Raw genomic sequence first — 15,960 nt, forward strand, 5'->3', positions numbered from 1 at the left:
AATATAAAGATATTATTTTAAAGTAGGGTTCTTTGATATTAACTGATTACTAGTTTGCGCATTTGTTTCATGTCATTTAAGCATGTTTCCAAACTTAACTATATAGTCCCAACAAAGGTTAACATAGGTTAAACGTTTTGAATGTTTAACTTGGGATGTTTGCATATTCATTTAAGCACATCAATCTATATTCACAAAATATGTGGTTTCAATTCTCAAACTTATTATAGAACTATGAATCAATAAAAAAGTAATGCAAATGTTCATAATAAATTTAGTTTCAGAAAAAAAACATTCTGCGAATAAATGCAAGAAATAAAGAAATAAAGAATCTGACACGCAAATGTCTTTGTGGCCTTAAAACGCTAGTACCGTGAATTCCCCGTTGTATTTTGCCATGCCTTAAAAAATCATTCAAAGCCACATTATATACATTTCTTGCCATTATACGTCTAGGCGAATTGGACTCTTTACGTTGACGACAATCTGTCTCCGGGGAAAAGGAAAACACGAGAAATCAAACATAGCTCTTGAGCAAAAACGATTTTATGACATAGTATATGAATTAATGGATGCTGTTTTTACCAGAAAGGTTTCGTATCAATATATACAACTATACATGTATGTTTGAACATTATATAGCCTAGTCACAGCATACATTATTTTCCTTTTGTCATAATTCTCTTTTTAACAATTTATTTAAAATGTTTAATATTATGTTGTATGTAAAGTCCTGTATTTGGTAGTCAACATGTATCTTTCATCAGCTTAAAGGAGCCTTTTAACAGATTTTTGCATATTTTGGAGTTAGTCATTAAATGCTTTATTTTGATAAACGTAAACTTTGAATCTTAAAAGCTTCAGTGAAAAATCAAAAATAAAATTAAAAAAGGAAAAAAAATGTAACTCGTACCGGGGCTCGAACCAGTGACCTTCGGAGTCCTGGAGTAAAAACGCATTAGCCATCTCGGCTATTCTGCCGAGTGTTAATGTATGATGTATTTTATACATTATAAAAGCAATCTTCGTAGTTTCGTAAATTTAAACGACAACAGCAGAACTCTCCAAATTATTCAATCGTTTCGCGTTGCAACGCTTTATAATTTTTAGGTTTATAAATCGTCAAAAGATGCATATAATGGCTATATTAGACTATGGTAAATGTTCAATAATACTATTTCCTCACAAATATCATAACTAAAACGAAAATTTGCGAATCTGAAACAACTTTTTTTCAATTTTGTCAATTTGCCAAACCGTGAAAAGATCCCTTTAAATACCATCGAATATTTACAAAAAAAAAATTTTCTGATAATATATCTGGAGTTTCAATTTTCGTGCAAGTAATTATAAGTAGTATTATGCACGTGTAGAGCGTAAATGATTTGTTTAATAAACATATACTAAAATACTAACAATCAAGTATTCGGAGACAAATGAGATGGTCTTTACAGCATAGTATGAGTATATGTCGTTTTCAAGCACATCTGTTAATCGGCCAATATGGTCAGATGTGTACATGTAGAGTGAATTTAATTTTTTATTTTATTCAGGAACAAACGAAAGAATAAAGAAAGCGCACCAGATGTTGAGCATTCTTAATGATGTTCACATTCCGACAACCCGAATATTAAGTCAGTTAGATGCAATAATTGATTTAGTAATATCAACCGTAATTTGGCTATTTTCCTTATAAAAGTGAGTCTTTTGCTATCGCAAAAGTGACGTTCATGCTTTATTGTTTCGAATTATATATGCAATTAACAGCTATTAGGTTTGTAAAAAAAAAGAACTACCACCCACCTCTACTCCTATTGAAATGCAAATCTATCAGCATAGTTTAAGCATATGTTGTCATATAAAATTAAAATGAATTTGTTAGCGGCGATTGCTCTCAACAGAATGGAAAATCAAACAAAGCTCTTAAACTAACTCGAGGGCATGGCATCTGCACTTGATTTATGAGTGTTGCTTAAACGCAATCCATACTTAAGAAAGAATGACAACCGGTGCAATTATTTATTAGGGGATAGAAGGAGGATAAAATCTTGATAGTTAGCGGTTTCATTAATAACCTTAACTCTCTAGAAGAAGGTTTGTTCTCCGAATAATAAGAAGTTACCTTTGAATGTTTAACTGCCGATACTGTTTGTGTTTGCGTGTACGTACAAGTCATGTCTTTGCATGGGTTCCGCTGGTTGAGTTTAATTGCTAAAATACACGGGTTTTTCGCCATTGTTATAAGAACACACAGCAGAAAGTGTCGCCACGAGATGATACGTATGTAAGTCCGTTACCTCTAAGTATCAATGCAAGTGCTCTAAAGAGTTAATTAACAAAAACCCTTAAATAACGATTCACCAATCCCGCTTGACATGTACCATTTTTAGTTGTTTCTAGCCTTATCACACCAATAAGCCGATTGTTTGAACAGCAACTAGAGATAGTATCTATATATTCATTTTTTTTAGACCGCCAGACTTAAAGCAATACGTGTTATAGCCGTGTCATAAAATATAATAATTGCATGTGCTGCATATATGATCAGATTATTCGAATGCAAAGGATTACAACCGCAAACCACGCACATTTACGTAACAGTCAAGTACATAATATGGATTAATGGACGTGCTCTGTGAAAATGAGGTTAAATGCATGTGTGTAAAGTGTCGTCTCACATTAGCCTGTGAAGTCCGCACAGGATAATCACGGACAAGATTTTCCGCTTTTATGATATTTTCTGTTTAAAGAAAGTCTCTACTTAGCAAAAAGACAGTTTAAGCGGAAAATGTCGTCCCTGATTAGCATGTGCGGACTACACAGGCTAATCTGGTACGACATTTAACGCACATGCATTAAACCCCCTTTTCACAGAGCGCGGCCCGTTTGCAAATGGGACACAAATGTAATCAAAACGCAAGTATGATTCCTTAATTGGCAAGAGAAAGTCGATTACATGAATCTAATAGTTACTTATAACTCTTTAAAAATAAAAAAACGACCCCATGCTTGAACACCATATCCGACTTTCTAAAGAATCAATTTCGGTTCATGTACGCTTTTAATCAATCCATATAAGTGGTAAACAAAGCAGGAAAATCTTTATTTTATTAAAATGTGGTTGATAACAAAAAATTGTTTTGATACATCACTATCAGCAATTAGAACTAATCGTGCTATGTAACAGTTATATGCTTTTAAATATAAAGTTTCGAAGATAGGAATACTGATACCAAATAAAAGTACCCTGCGCATTGTCGAGCGACATTACACGAATGACGTGCTACTAAAAATGAATGTTCATTTATGAATAATCATCATTAGAAATTGATAAAATTTGAATACGTTACAAACGCAAAACGATTAAATAATTTGAATTTATTCTGCTGTCTTTGTTGTATTGTGTGACTATACGTGGATTGTGTATTGATATTATAATTTACTGTTTTATATTTAGTGATTTTCTTTAATTTTTTTTTATATATTTTGGTTTTAAAATTGAGCTCTCTGGTTCCGATTGTTATTTGTTATGTCCATTTCTCAAATAAAAGCATTTAATGACGACTTAATCGAAAAAAAAATGTTACAAAGTTCCTAAAAGTATATAGTTTACACATATTAATAAAAATACGATTGTACACAGTTTAACTAGCGAGGTGATTATTAATAATATTACTCTCAAAAGTTCGAAACCTTATTCATTCCTATGAGTTCCGCATTTTCCAAATCGGTAAAGGAATTTCCAACAGGTTGTTTGAATTTTCTAACAGGTTCTTACGAAGGATAGTGTGACCGTTTCCGTCGACGCCGTTGTGTACTATCGGGTTTCCAACCCGACCGTGTCTGTTGCTAACGTCGAGAACGCGCACCATAGCACGCGCCTGCTTGCGCAGACGACATTGCGCAACATCCTGGGAACCAAGAACATGTCGGAGATCTTGTCGGACAGGGAGAGCATCAGTCAAGGAATGCAGGTTGCTATTAAGATTTTGGAAAAACCTTATACAGATTTATTTACCCGTACGTTTACACGTAATATTTTTCAACTAACTGATTTAGAATCCAGTATGAGCAGTAATGAACTCAACAATATACCCAAACTTTAATAGCTTAGGCTATTTGCACGCACTATATCTTTAATTTGGCTTTAGTAAAATTATAATTTATTTATTCAACGTATATCATAAAACGTAATTTTTTAAAGTAGACTTGAATATCATTAAATAATAACATATAAGCAAAGAAAGGCCACTAACACGATGTGAAGCGCGTATCATACATTGTTACAAATATAAAAACAATATCATAGTGGCTTTGATTTTCAGTCCTCATTAGACGAATGTACTGATCGATGGGGAATCAAAGTTGAGCGAGTAGAAATGTAAGGTATTTCAAGTTATGTTTTTCATCACGCACCGAATGCAATATTTTGAACCTGTAATGAATATTATGAATAAGTAACTAACAGAGGCAACTATTCGCTTAGTTCGGCTTTTCTCTTATGTTTGCATATTTCTGCGTAAGATAGCCATATATCTTCCATGAAAATAGGTCACACTTTTGTGCTTACTTCTAAATGTTTCGTTAAAACTTTTTTCTTGAAATATAGACAAGTATCAAGCAGGTTATTTAAAGTTTTGCGAACTCTATCAAATAATCTGATGCAGTAGTGAATTATCTTAACATACATGTATTTTTGTACAGTAATTTTTTCACGATAAAATCCAAACATTTACGAGAAACTTTTAAACGCTTAGTTTAAAATGTGTTCATATTTCGTAAAAAATGCCAGGTAGAAATATTAAATGAATGCCACCATAATATGATTCTAGCATAGAATCATTTTATGTTTTAATTGAATTTGTCATTAAAATGGCCCAAAAAATTGCAACTTCTTAAAAACTGAAATGACACATATGATATTGGTATATAAAATACGGATAAAATTGGCTACATAAAATAACGAGAAAGTTAATAAATTTAAAAATGCCTGTTTGTTTAGCCGTTTTCATATTTACATGTTAACAACATTAGTGTGAGTTATTTATATATCTGCCGGTCGGAAAGGGTTATTATCAAGTATGATATCACGGTTGGTTAAAGCAGTGTTCACTGTCGTTTCATTGTATGATTATGAGTTAGATACCATATCGGAATTAAAAACAATTATATCTGCAAATAATTTGTTTAATTAATCATACATTATAACATTTCTGACACTTTATATAAGTTAATATTTGATTAAATTAATAGTTTTAGTAAATTACATTAACGGAAAAAAAGAACATATCAGTTTTTATTTTTCATAGTCCCTTTAAGGTGCAAATAGTCTATTGATTTAATGCAAACATCTTTAACTAACATCCAAATGATGAACTCTATATTGTCTGTCTGATATTTATAGACTAAATGTCTAGCAGTATCTAAACATTTATTTACAGTTGAGCAACAGTTGCATTATCATTCCCTGAAGATGAAAGCATAGAAAACATAGCGGACGAATTAAAACATATGCATTGGAATTATGCAACGACAGAAGAACGACTAGAAGAGACACCCGTATTATATAAACTCTGTCTTATATTCAATATAATCCGCAACGGAACTATTTGCAACCATTCCTGTATCATTCAGTGTTGTTATATGAGAAACACTCATCCATGGCACGAGCCCCTTTCCCGCAAAAATAGGCTTCATGCTTGAGCTTAAAATGTCGTCCCAGATTAGACTATCTAGTTTTCACAGGCTAATCAGGAACGAAACTTTCGAGTTTATGTATTTTTTGTCTTTACAGGAAGTCTTTTCTAACGAGAATTCAATCTAGGCGAAAAGCGTTGTCCGTAATTTGCATTCACAAATCTGGGATGACACTTTACGCACATGCATTAAGTCTAGTTGTCTATTATAAGTTTCGTATAAGCATGTAAATTCATTGCAGTAAGGACGTTCGGCTCCCAGTGCAGCTTCAGAGAGCCATGGCGGCAGAGGCGGAGGCTTCCAGGGAGGCTCGAGCAAAGGTATGGCACAGTTTTACAACATGACATATATTATGTTGGTCGTTTACAGTGTTCTTTATGATCATATTCTGAAAATGCTTTAAAATAAATATCGTGTATCCAAGTTCGCGTTCATAGCTTGTATAAATTATGGAAAAGAGAGAGAGAGAGAGAGAGCGTAAGAGAGACGAGAGAGAGAGAGAGAGAGAGCGAGAGAGATGAGAGAGAGAGAGAGAGAGAGAGAGAGAGAGAGAGAGAGAGAGAGAGAGAGAGAGAGAGAGAGAGAGAGAGAGAGAGAGAGAGAGAGAGAGAGAGAGAGAGAGAGAGAGAGAGAGAGAGAGAGAGAGAGAGGAGGAGATCAGAGAGAGAGAGAGAGAGCTTAGAGAGAGAGAGAGAGGTCGAGAAGAGAGAGAGAGAGAGGAGTAAGGTGGAAAGAGAGAGAGAGAAAAGAGAGAGAGCTCCTAGGAGAGAGGGAGAGGAGAGAGGGAGAGGAGATTTAGGGAGGGAGGGATTTAGGGAGGTGATTAGGGATTAGGGAGTGAGAGAGGGAGGAGAGGGAGGGAGGGAGGGATGCGGGAGTGAGGGAGGGAGGGAGGGAGTTTAATAAACATTTGTATGATGTAAACGAGAAAGAGAGAGAGAGAGAAAGGGTTAGAGGGAGGGAGGGAGAGAGGGAGGGAGGGAGTTTAATAAACATTTGTAGGAGGTAAACGAGAGAGAGAGAGAGAGGGCGGGAGGGAGGGAGAGAGGGAGGGAGATAGAGACAGAGAGAGAGGGATGGAGAGAAGGAAGCAGGGAGGGAGGGAGGGAGGTAAAGAAAATGATACGTCAAGCAACTGATTCCAGGTTATCGCGGCGGAAGGAGAGCATAAGGCGTCCCGTGCGCTCAAAGAGGCTGCTGACGTCATGGGTAGCTCCAGTGCAGCTCTTCAGTTGCGCTACCTCCAGACGCTGAGTTCCATCTCCGCCGAGAAAAACTCCACCATCATATTCCCGCTTCCCATCGACTTGTTTAAAGCGTTCATAAATAAATAGTTATTTTTTCTTGATTTACATGTATAGCTGAATCAATATTACATAATTGGGCAGTGCTCTGTGAAAAGGTTTTTTATGCATGTGCGTAAACTGTCGTCGCAGATTAACCTGTGCAGTCCGCACAGGCTAAACATGGTCGACACTTTCCGCTTTTATGATATTTTCTGTTTAAAGAAAGTCTTATCTTAGCAAAAATCTAGTTTAGGCCGAAAATGTTCGACGTGATTTGCCTGTGCGGATTGCACATGCTAATCTGGGACGACACTTTACGTACATTAAACCCCTTTTTCACAGAGCACGGCCCATATTTATTATACAAAAGGACCGAACTAACTCTAAATCAGTTTCATGTAAGACACGTTAATGTATTGTCAGGCATATACATGTATAAACTAATTAAATACAACATTGGTAAATATCAAACACAGGTTTTTATACAACGTTAAGCATGCGGTTTGGTTTCGTGTGTATCTTTGGTTTTCGCATTATCTTAAAATAACCCAGACCATTATCGTTTTTGGTAAATTTACAGTCCGGTTTATTTATAATACTATTTAGGTCGCTTTAAGTGAGCGGGATAATGATCAACCTACAAAATAACCTAAATTAGCACAAGTAAAAAACAACACATTTTAATTATTCTTGTAATTTTGTATTACGGATATGTACTACAATTACATGTGTACGTATATACCTACGGTAGTCGACAAAAGCGGTGTTCCAGATACACGTGTTAAATACCGTAGATGGGGATCAAATGCAGAAATGTTGAATTAAGCCTTTAAACAAATACTCGTTACGTCCTTTATTACTTCTTTATTCAAGGTTAATGTTTTAAACAATATACGTATTCAAATAAATCTATACAATTCTCAAACACAGTCATTTTCCGTCGTTATATTAACAATAATTGAGCCGCGTTCTGAGAAAACTGGGCATAATGCAAGTGCGTATAGTGTCGTCCCAGATTAGCCTGTGCAGTTTACACAGGCTTATCAGGGACGACACTTTCCGCCTAAATTGGATTTTTGTTAAGAAGATACTTCATTTAAATTGAAATGGCATAAAAGCGGAAAGTGTCGTCTCTGATTAGCCTGTGAGGACTGCACAGGCTAATATGGAACGACACTTTACGCACATGAATAATGCTCAGTTTTCTCAGAACGCGACTCAATGGTCTTTGATTGGTATATATGTGCTGAAACATAGATGTAACTTACGTGCATGGTTGTACTCGAAGGCTGTGTGCCTACCGTAACACATTCTATATAATACATGAGGCCTTCTACTATGCGTATATTGAAATTCAGTAAAAATATACATATAATGACAGGATGTCACAATTTACCTGTTTTATGGACTGAAGCAATGAGACAGGCCGTTGATCTGTGAGGCATGCTTTTTAAAATTGCTTTGTCAGCAATTACGTCTCAGTCCGAACAAACCGCATGTTCGCGTATTGATAACATGTGTTACCTTCACCTTAGAGGTTTTTTCCCGGGGGAATAGTCGATGCGAGCGGAACAAGTCTCCATGTGGTTCTCATTTGTATCAAAATATTAAATATTGTGTGGTATATGAATGTAGAATACGGGATAACGGATTGATGATTTTCACATATATGTTACATTTTCGTCAGCACGGATGCAAAGTAAAAGAGCAATCATAAAAGTAATACATGCCATTCAGTGTTTAAAAGTGAATAATTCCAGGTATGTTTTTAAACACAAAATAAAGTTGTATGTGTGACTCAAGTTTGCAGATTACAAGTAATGTATGTAATTGAAATTTACTGATAAATTTCATCAAGCTCAAGGTTTTGAAGACCGGGTTAACTGATAGTTTAAACATGACGTTCAAATATACATTTACTTGTATCATTCAATATATTGAATCCAAACAACAAACCGTATTTAGTTTTTATCATAAATTGTAAAAGAGAAAATGACTTCATAATTGAATTATTGACATATTGTTCCTCTCTGGAAGGCATGGCGTAAACGGTATTAAACCTGTCGTAAATATCGATGTTTCATATGGTATTTTTTATGAAAAAATCGACACAACTGTTCACATGACATATCAGAACAAAAGATATGAACATTTTTAATTGGTTCATGATGCCAATACTCCAACTACACACGGACGTAAGAATATACTACTCAGCAATGTAATTTGGTGTATAACCGTATGAGGAAATAATCAACATGTGATCAACATTTAATTTTCAACATTATACATTAGCATGATAATAAAATGATTTGAAATGTGTTAAGAGGGAATACATTTAACATAACATTTGACATGTTGCAGCACCAAACCTGCATGTACCAATTACGTTATTCATTTTACTTTCGAAGCCTATTCTTAAAACTAAATCACACCCGCACTCAGTTATGTATCAACATTGTACGTTATATATATCTTTTCAAATATACACGAATAGATGTATGAAAGTAAGTTTCGATTGAAATATTTCTTAGACGCATTTGTACAACCTATCGAACGACGCTTAGAACAAGCATTAATGTTGAATTGCTTCATCACCATCATGCAATTACAACGCAGGAGTCAACAACACTCAATTCCGGATGAATCAACTAATGAGACAATCTATCCTGTTTCAATAATAACTCAGACGTCAACAACCACGGAGATTACAATTGGGGAGACAATTACTAATGGAACAAGCTGATATGACCCAACTTCTCAGGAGGATAGGTTGAAAATAATGATGCTCAAAATAAACATCTTAGTTTCTATCATATTGTATACAGGAAGATACTAGTTTGAATCCCCTATCATGTGTATCACATTTCTTGAGATACATTACTATATTTTAATAAATTCTAATGATCCTGTAAAATACGGCGCTTAACATTTTACAAATGTCAAAATTCTATAACATGTAAACAAATACGGTTTATTCATTTTGTATTTTTTTGAAAAGCAAACAATACTCGTATCAATGACTCGTAATCCAGATTTATTTTTAAGCTATTGTTGTTTCCATGTTTTTAAGAATATGAAGCAAGAGCTGTCTCCATAGGAAGACATATGTCCCCGAAAAACGCTTTTTTGAAACCTAAGCGCAGATTTCATCACCTTTACGCGGACCCTAAGTTCAAGGACAAGGGGGTCATACTTTGCACGCTTATGGAAAGGCCTTGTCCATATACACGTGCATACCAAATATGAAGGTTATATCTAAAGTGACATAAAGGTTATGCGAATTTTTGAAACCTAAACGCAAAAGTGTGACGGACAGACAGACGGATAGACAGACGGACAGACAGAGAGATGGAAATGCGATCATTATATGCCCACCTTCGGGGGAATAAAAATATAATATGAGTCTGGTTTTAGTAAGAGGTACAATGTATTGGTTGATGTGTCTTTAAATAAATTACCTTCATATGTTTCCCAGTCTTAGTTTTGAGAAGCATGTTGAATACTTGTTACATCCAAAATAAATTTATGATCAAATTATATTTAAATACTGATTAAAATATTCAACGTTTCCATGCACAATAAAGTGTCATGCAGTGCGTATCTATAGAAGTTGTTTTCTTTAAGTTATTAATCAATGATTACACTTAAATTGTTAGCCTTTCTATAGAAACCGTAAACAAACGCCTTTGTAATATATAATGAATGCATTATCAACTTAAAAGTGTTTTATGTTATAAGATTAAATCACTAGGGTACAACATGCACACCGCAGGCTTTCTTTGTATTCCACTTAGTGTGTTGCCTGGACGCATTAAACGGTTGTTAAGTGCTCACGGTAACAGTTAAGTTCCACGTTGATGTAAGATAATATATAGTTTGTGATTGACGTGATAATATACGCCATGTCCAATATTGCTATAAAAGCACATATGCCCTGTACCTGTATTATTTTAAACTAAAGATGTACGCCGCTTCATCTCTCGTCTTGGCGCTAGTGACTTGTGGATCTTTTTTCTCAAATTTGGTGAGTATACAAAACTACAACTGACTTTACAAACGTAGCAAGCGTCGTTGGTATTTTAATTATATCAGATATTTTGTGCGCATCGGTTAATGAAAACGTTTCAATGCGAATAATTTGTATTGATGCTATAAATGCTGATGCTGTTCATGCTGATTACAAGTAAAATATATCATAGCGAAACATTTCTTAACTTCAAAGTAAAAGTATAATAAACATATGCCTCGTGCATCGATTACATGCATTTATCTGGATGTTCCCTTTGTGTCAAATTAAAAGAGTGTGTCTTCGCGTAACGTTAACATAATCATGGTGTCGAGTGAGCATATTGAATATTTTAAATGATAATGTTGAGAAATACCGTGTAAAGCGTTAACATCATACCTTACATAAAAATAATATATAAAAAAATGCTTCGCATATTCGATAGGAGTAAAATTATGTTAACATGGACGTCCACCTGGTCCAATAATCAATATTTTAAAAACAATTAATATTTTAGATTATATAGAGACAAATTGGCTAAAGATGAATACGTTGTTAATCGTCACATACTAGTAGTAGTAGTAGTAGTAGTAGTAATAGTTGTAGTAGTAGTATTAGTAGTAGTATTAGTAATAGTAGTAGTAGTTGTAGTAGTAGTAGTAGTAGTAGTAGTAGTAGTAGTAGTAGTAGTAGTAGTAGTAGTAGTAGTAGTAGTAGTAGTAGTAGTAGTAGTAGTAGTAGTAGTAGTAGTAGTAGTAGTAGTAGTAGTAGTAGTAGTAGTAGTAGTAGTAGTAGTAGTAGTAGTAGTAGTAGTAGTAGTAGTAGTAGTAGTAGTAGTAGTAGTAGTAGTAGTAGTAGTAGTATCGGTCAGAGGTCATTGAAAGTTATACCAGTTTATGGATTTAAACACCAGATTGTCTTCTCTACGTCAAAAGGCGTATGCTATTCGTAATATAATCGTCTCGCAACCGATTTGGTAATACTATAAATAATATTCTTTTTTGTGAAATTTCCTTTACAGGAAGCACAAAACACCACTCAAATTTATAGTACAACTAGACCACATCCGTCTACTATGAAAAACGACGGAGGACCTTCATCCGAGGCTTCAATTTACCTTAACGGAACGGCGCCTCCTTGTGGCTCTTGCGATGCCTGTCCCGCTGGTTATAGTGCTTATCATACGTGCGTGTATTTGTGAATAATGCTTAATTTAACAAATGAATCTTCAAAAGGAAACAAACGTCCACATGCATGTTACCGTTTCTATTTACCAAATCAATAACTGAAATGTTACGCAATAAATAAACGAAACAATACACTGAATCAGATGGTAAACTGAAATTGAACTAAATTTAATTTTTGAAGGTTGCCCGTGATAATTCAGTTTCAATTCCTCAGATGATTATCAAGACCGATTGTTTATACCGATTCAATAGCGTTATAAATAACTTCTCATAACCATGAAATTTGTTTTCGGTCAAGTTATGCTAGTTTGTGCATAATACATATTTATGAATGATGCAGGTATGATTGTCGCTGCCTTTGTGAAAACGCGGGAATGGGATCGATGCAAAACAGTAAGGTTTTTTCATACTTTTAACAAATAACATGTAGTATGTTTACCATATAAAAGGAATAAATACACTCCTGGTTTACACTGTCTAGTCTTTTATTGGAGGATAATGACCAATGACCTATACAAAGACATACAAAGTATACGATACGACATCACACATAAAAGAATTATTACAGCTGGGTCCATCGCAAAGGAAGTATCAATACCAAGTTTAAAGAGGGGGAGGGTTAACAGTTTAAATGCATACAAAACATCACACTTAGTTCAGCGATAATTATCGGAACATACAACTAGTAGTACATGGTTAACAATATAGAAACCAAAACAGACACATATTACAAATGTAAATTATTCTGGGGTCACCGCATTGGAACGATCATTATTTTAAATAAATTTTCAATCTAAACGATTGTGAGTTGTAAGTAGCGGGATACACACTTGTCAGTTCATATGATATTATTTAATTCACACATAACATATTCTGCGAAACTTCATTTAATTGCATAAGATTTGCGAAACTCAACATATCAACTTGGATGCTATTACGTGTCTGAATGATTGTCTTCTTATATTGTATAGGTTCCGGTATTCCGCGTGGACTGCTGGCCAGGATCCTTCGAAACATGAAGAACAATGCTGACGCACTGGAGCATATGGCAACCGGCCTTAGTGATGAGGCTGACATAGCGGAGGAGGTCGCTAACAATCGATTCTAGCCAGTGGTTACTTGACAATATAATATGCCGGAATATTGACTGATCGGAAATGATTCATGAACAATATATTTAGCTATTCAAAGCATGGTATGTCGGAAATATTTGCTTAGATTATAAACACAAATTGTCGGATTTTTTTCACCTGGTTATGTTTACGATCGTTAAAACGATCCTTTTTAATATTCCGATTTCTATTTGGAATTCTAGGCAAAACGCTTCCTCATAGTGTTATTGGATACCCTGATGGATATCATGCTTTGAATTCGAATATTTTAAAGACCTCTCATGTACAATTAAACACACATCGTCTCAAAAACATCAATTATAATTATGGCAGACATATCCATCACATTTTTAACTCTGAACCTTCAAAATGACTAAACACTTTGTAAATATATTCTTATTGATTATGGAATTACAAAAATTCATGTTACACTTAACTATATTTTCAACATGCATAAACCTTGCATGGTTAATACATAAATAATTGAGAATGCCTATATCTGTCGCGTGTTTTTTATATAAGGTAACTCAATTAGATGCAAAAAATAGGTGATACATGTATACTGATTGCATTCCAAAAATATGACATGAAGCGTAAGAAAAAAAAAACTTATTTGTTTCCACTAACCCAATCGGCCGTAAATTTTGCGCCGACTTGAAACAATCGACGGTTGGATATACCAAGACATAATTTATTGGGTCCGACTTTTCACATTGCATATATGCAAATTTATCTGTCGGCGTTATCACGGATCTGTTATGAATAATGGTATAAAATAGTGAAATTAATATGTGTTTTTCAAAAAGAAAGAGTTAAGAGCTACACTTTTTCTTTCGTTGCATCCATCAGTTTATTCCGTTGAGGCCGTATTGATTATTTCAACTACGACGACGAAGTGTGATTCGATTCTCTTCAATATATTACTTGATTGTTGATCGTTGATGTTAATTACCGCGAGTATTTCAAGGAATCAGCAATTTTTCAGGATGTTTTCATACTTATCAATGCTTTTTTGCTCCCAGGTAGGGTGGCATTTAGCATTTGAACTGTCTGTCAGTCCGTCCGTCCGAAAACTTTAACATAACTTTTGCAATTTTGAATATAGCAACTTGATATTTTGCATGTATGTGTTTCTCACGGAGCTGCACATTTTGATTGGTGAAAGGTCAAGGTCAAAGTAATCCTTCAAGGTCAAAGATCAAAAACACAAATCCAAGGGAAGTAACAAGCTTTAAAGGGAGATAATTTATATTTATTATTTGACAGGTATGGATCATTTTTACAAAGAAAAGTAATATTTTTTAAAGGGATATAATCAAAAACAAAAATAAATAAATCAAACCGGCGCAGTAGGGGAACATTGTGTTTCTGACAAACACACCTCTTGTTATTTCTATTTCAACAACATGATCTTTTACCTAATGTTCGATTTCCATGCCAAGTATTGGTTTACGCTATCTTAAACCAATACATTAATATAAACGAGGTAATTTATTTACAATTAATTTAACAGCTTTGCATGGAACCAAATATTATTGAAATTAATTTCATCTACAACAAGTGTACTCTCTATTTGATGCACAAACAAAATTGTCATGTGACGTATGAAAGAATCTGAATGGACCAATATCCCAACGATTTTCATATCATGTTTTTCCTAATGAGTTTTCTGCTGTACCACGGAAAATTTGCCATTTGATAAAAGAAGTATTTTGTTTATTCTCGTGTTATACTTCTTCTAACCGTTTAGTAAAGTTTTATATTCACCAACGTTTAATATGTTTTTAACAAAAAGTAATTAGATCGTGTATGCTATCTGCCAAAAACGTGCCATTGCGCGATAACAAACACTAGATGGGGTATACATAGATAGGTTCATTTGTTACATGTCATGTATTAAATAAATAAAACACATGTGCGTCGATCACAAATAACTTTTATTTGATATTCATGAACAATACAAACGTTTTTTTAACTTTCTCATTTAAACTTCTTCATATACACGTTTAATGACATGAATTCGCGTTATTTCAATAATAAATTCCTCATTCAAAACACAAAAATTCAACTCATCTGAAATGCAAAATTGATTGATGTTTCTGCACGATCTTGTATTTATGTACTATAAAGAAATTCCGCGAAGGACCATGTGCTTTAGGCGATTTGTTAAATGGTTCAGTCTATTTTATAAAGAAATGATTATTTCTTTAAACACTCATTTTTCTCACAGGGTTTATTAAGTTGTTCTCGTTGTCTTGTTGTATGTATGATTTTTAACAGGGCAATCAAATAACAAACATAATAGTTTACACCCGGATTTGTCTCCATTTCTTTGAAATAAACTCTATGAGCTAGAATATATTTGAATATGTAAAACTTTGAGATCTTTTCGTAAATTATTTGTGTAAGATGTGTAAATACGACAGTATTTAGTTACATTTTTTATTTATTCTGGTTGCTATGCTGTGGAAGATTGCATAATACTTGGACCAAATCAAATAGACACGAAATATGTCAATATTTGATACACGCGTATTGAGAATGCAGGTCTCAAAATATTTTCGTTGTCGGCAATCTCTCTCGAGGGAATAGCCCATCAAACATCGTTATTGTTCAAAACAGAGTTGATAGCATCGCTAATAGATTAATGATTATTTTCTCAACATGATTCC

General features: G+C 34.1%; 2 protein-coding genes across 2 annotated transcripts in view; both read left to right on the forward strand.

Annotated features, from left to right (window-relative positions):
* Positions 1 to 7,940, forward strand: part of LOC127839826 (band 7 protein AGAP004871-like) — a 42,606-nt gene extending 34,666 nt beyond the window's left edge. The window contains exons 5-8 of the mRNA XM_052368214.1: positions 3,771 to 3,974; positions 4,326 to 4,381; positions 5,939 to 6,017; positions 6,843 to 7,940. Of these exons, the coding sequence (XP_052224174.1) occupies positions 3,771 to 3,974; positions 4,326 to 4,381; positions 5,939 to 6,017; positions 6,843 to 7,031 (528 nt within the window). The 3' untranslated portion in view covers positions 7,032 to 7,940. The remainder of the gene's footprint in view (positions 1 to 3,770; positions 3,975 to 4,325; positions 4,382 to 5,938; positions 6,018 to 6,842) is intronic.
* Positions 7,941 to 10,876: 2,936 nt separating this feature from the next.
* Positions 10,877 to 15,597, forward strand: LOC127838955 (uncharacterized). Its single transcript, XM_052367090.1, has 4 exons — positions 10,877 to 11,007; positions 12,011 to 12,174; positions 12,517 to 12,569; positions 13,148 to 15,597. The coding sequence occupies exons 1-4, from the start codon at positions 10,945 to 10,947 to the stop codon at positions 13,282 to 13,284; spliced, it is 417 nt and encodes a 138-aa protein (XP_052223050.1). The 5' UTR covers positions 10,877 to 10,944; the 3' UTR covers positions 13,285 to 15,597.
* The last annotated feature ends 363 nt before the right edge of the window (positions 15,598 to 15,960 follow it).

This window comes from Dreissena polymorpha, chromosome 7 (assembly GCF_020536995.1).
Source record: "Dreissena polymorpha isolate Duluth1 chromosome 7, UMN_Dpol_1.0, whole genome shotgun sequence".
Classification (NCBI taxonomy): Eukaryota; Metazoa; Mollusca; class Bivalvia; order Myida; family Dreissenidae; genus Dreissena; species Dreissena polymorpha.

Excerpts from the sequence above, each read along its gene's own strand:
- LOC127838955 (XM_052367090.1), top strand. The coding sequence starts at position 10,945 with ATGTACGCCGCTTCATCTCTCGTCTTGGCGCTAGTGACTTGTGGATCT. Across the intron at positions 11,008-12,010 it reads GATCTTTTTTCTCAAATTTG|GAAGCACAAAACACCACTCA; the intron begins GTGAGTATACAA and ends TTTCCTTTACAG. Across the intron at positions 12,175-12,516 it reads GGTTATAGTGCTTATCATAC|GTATGATTGTCGCTGCCTTT; the intron begins GTGCGTGTATTT and ends TGAATGATGCAG.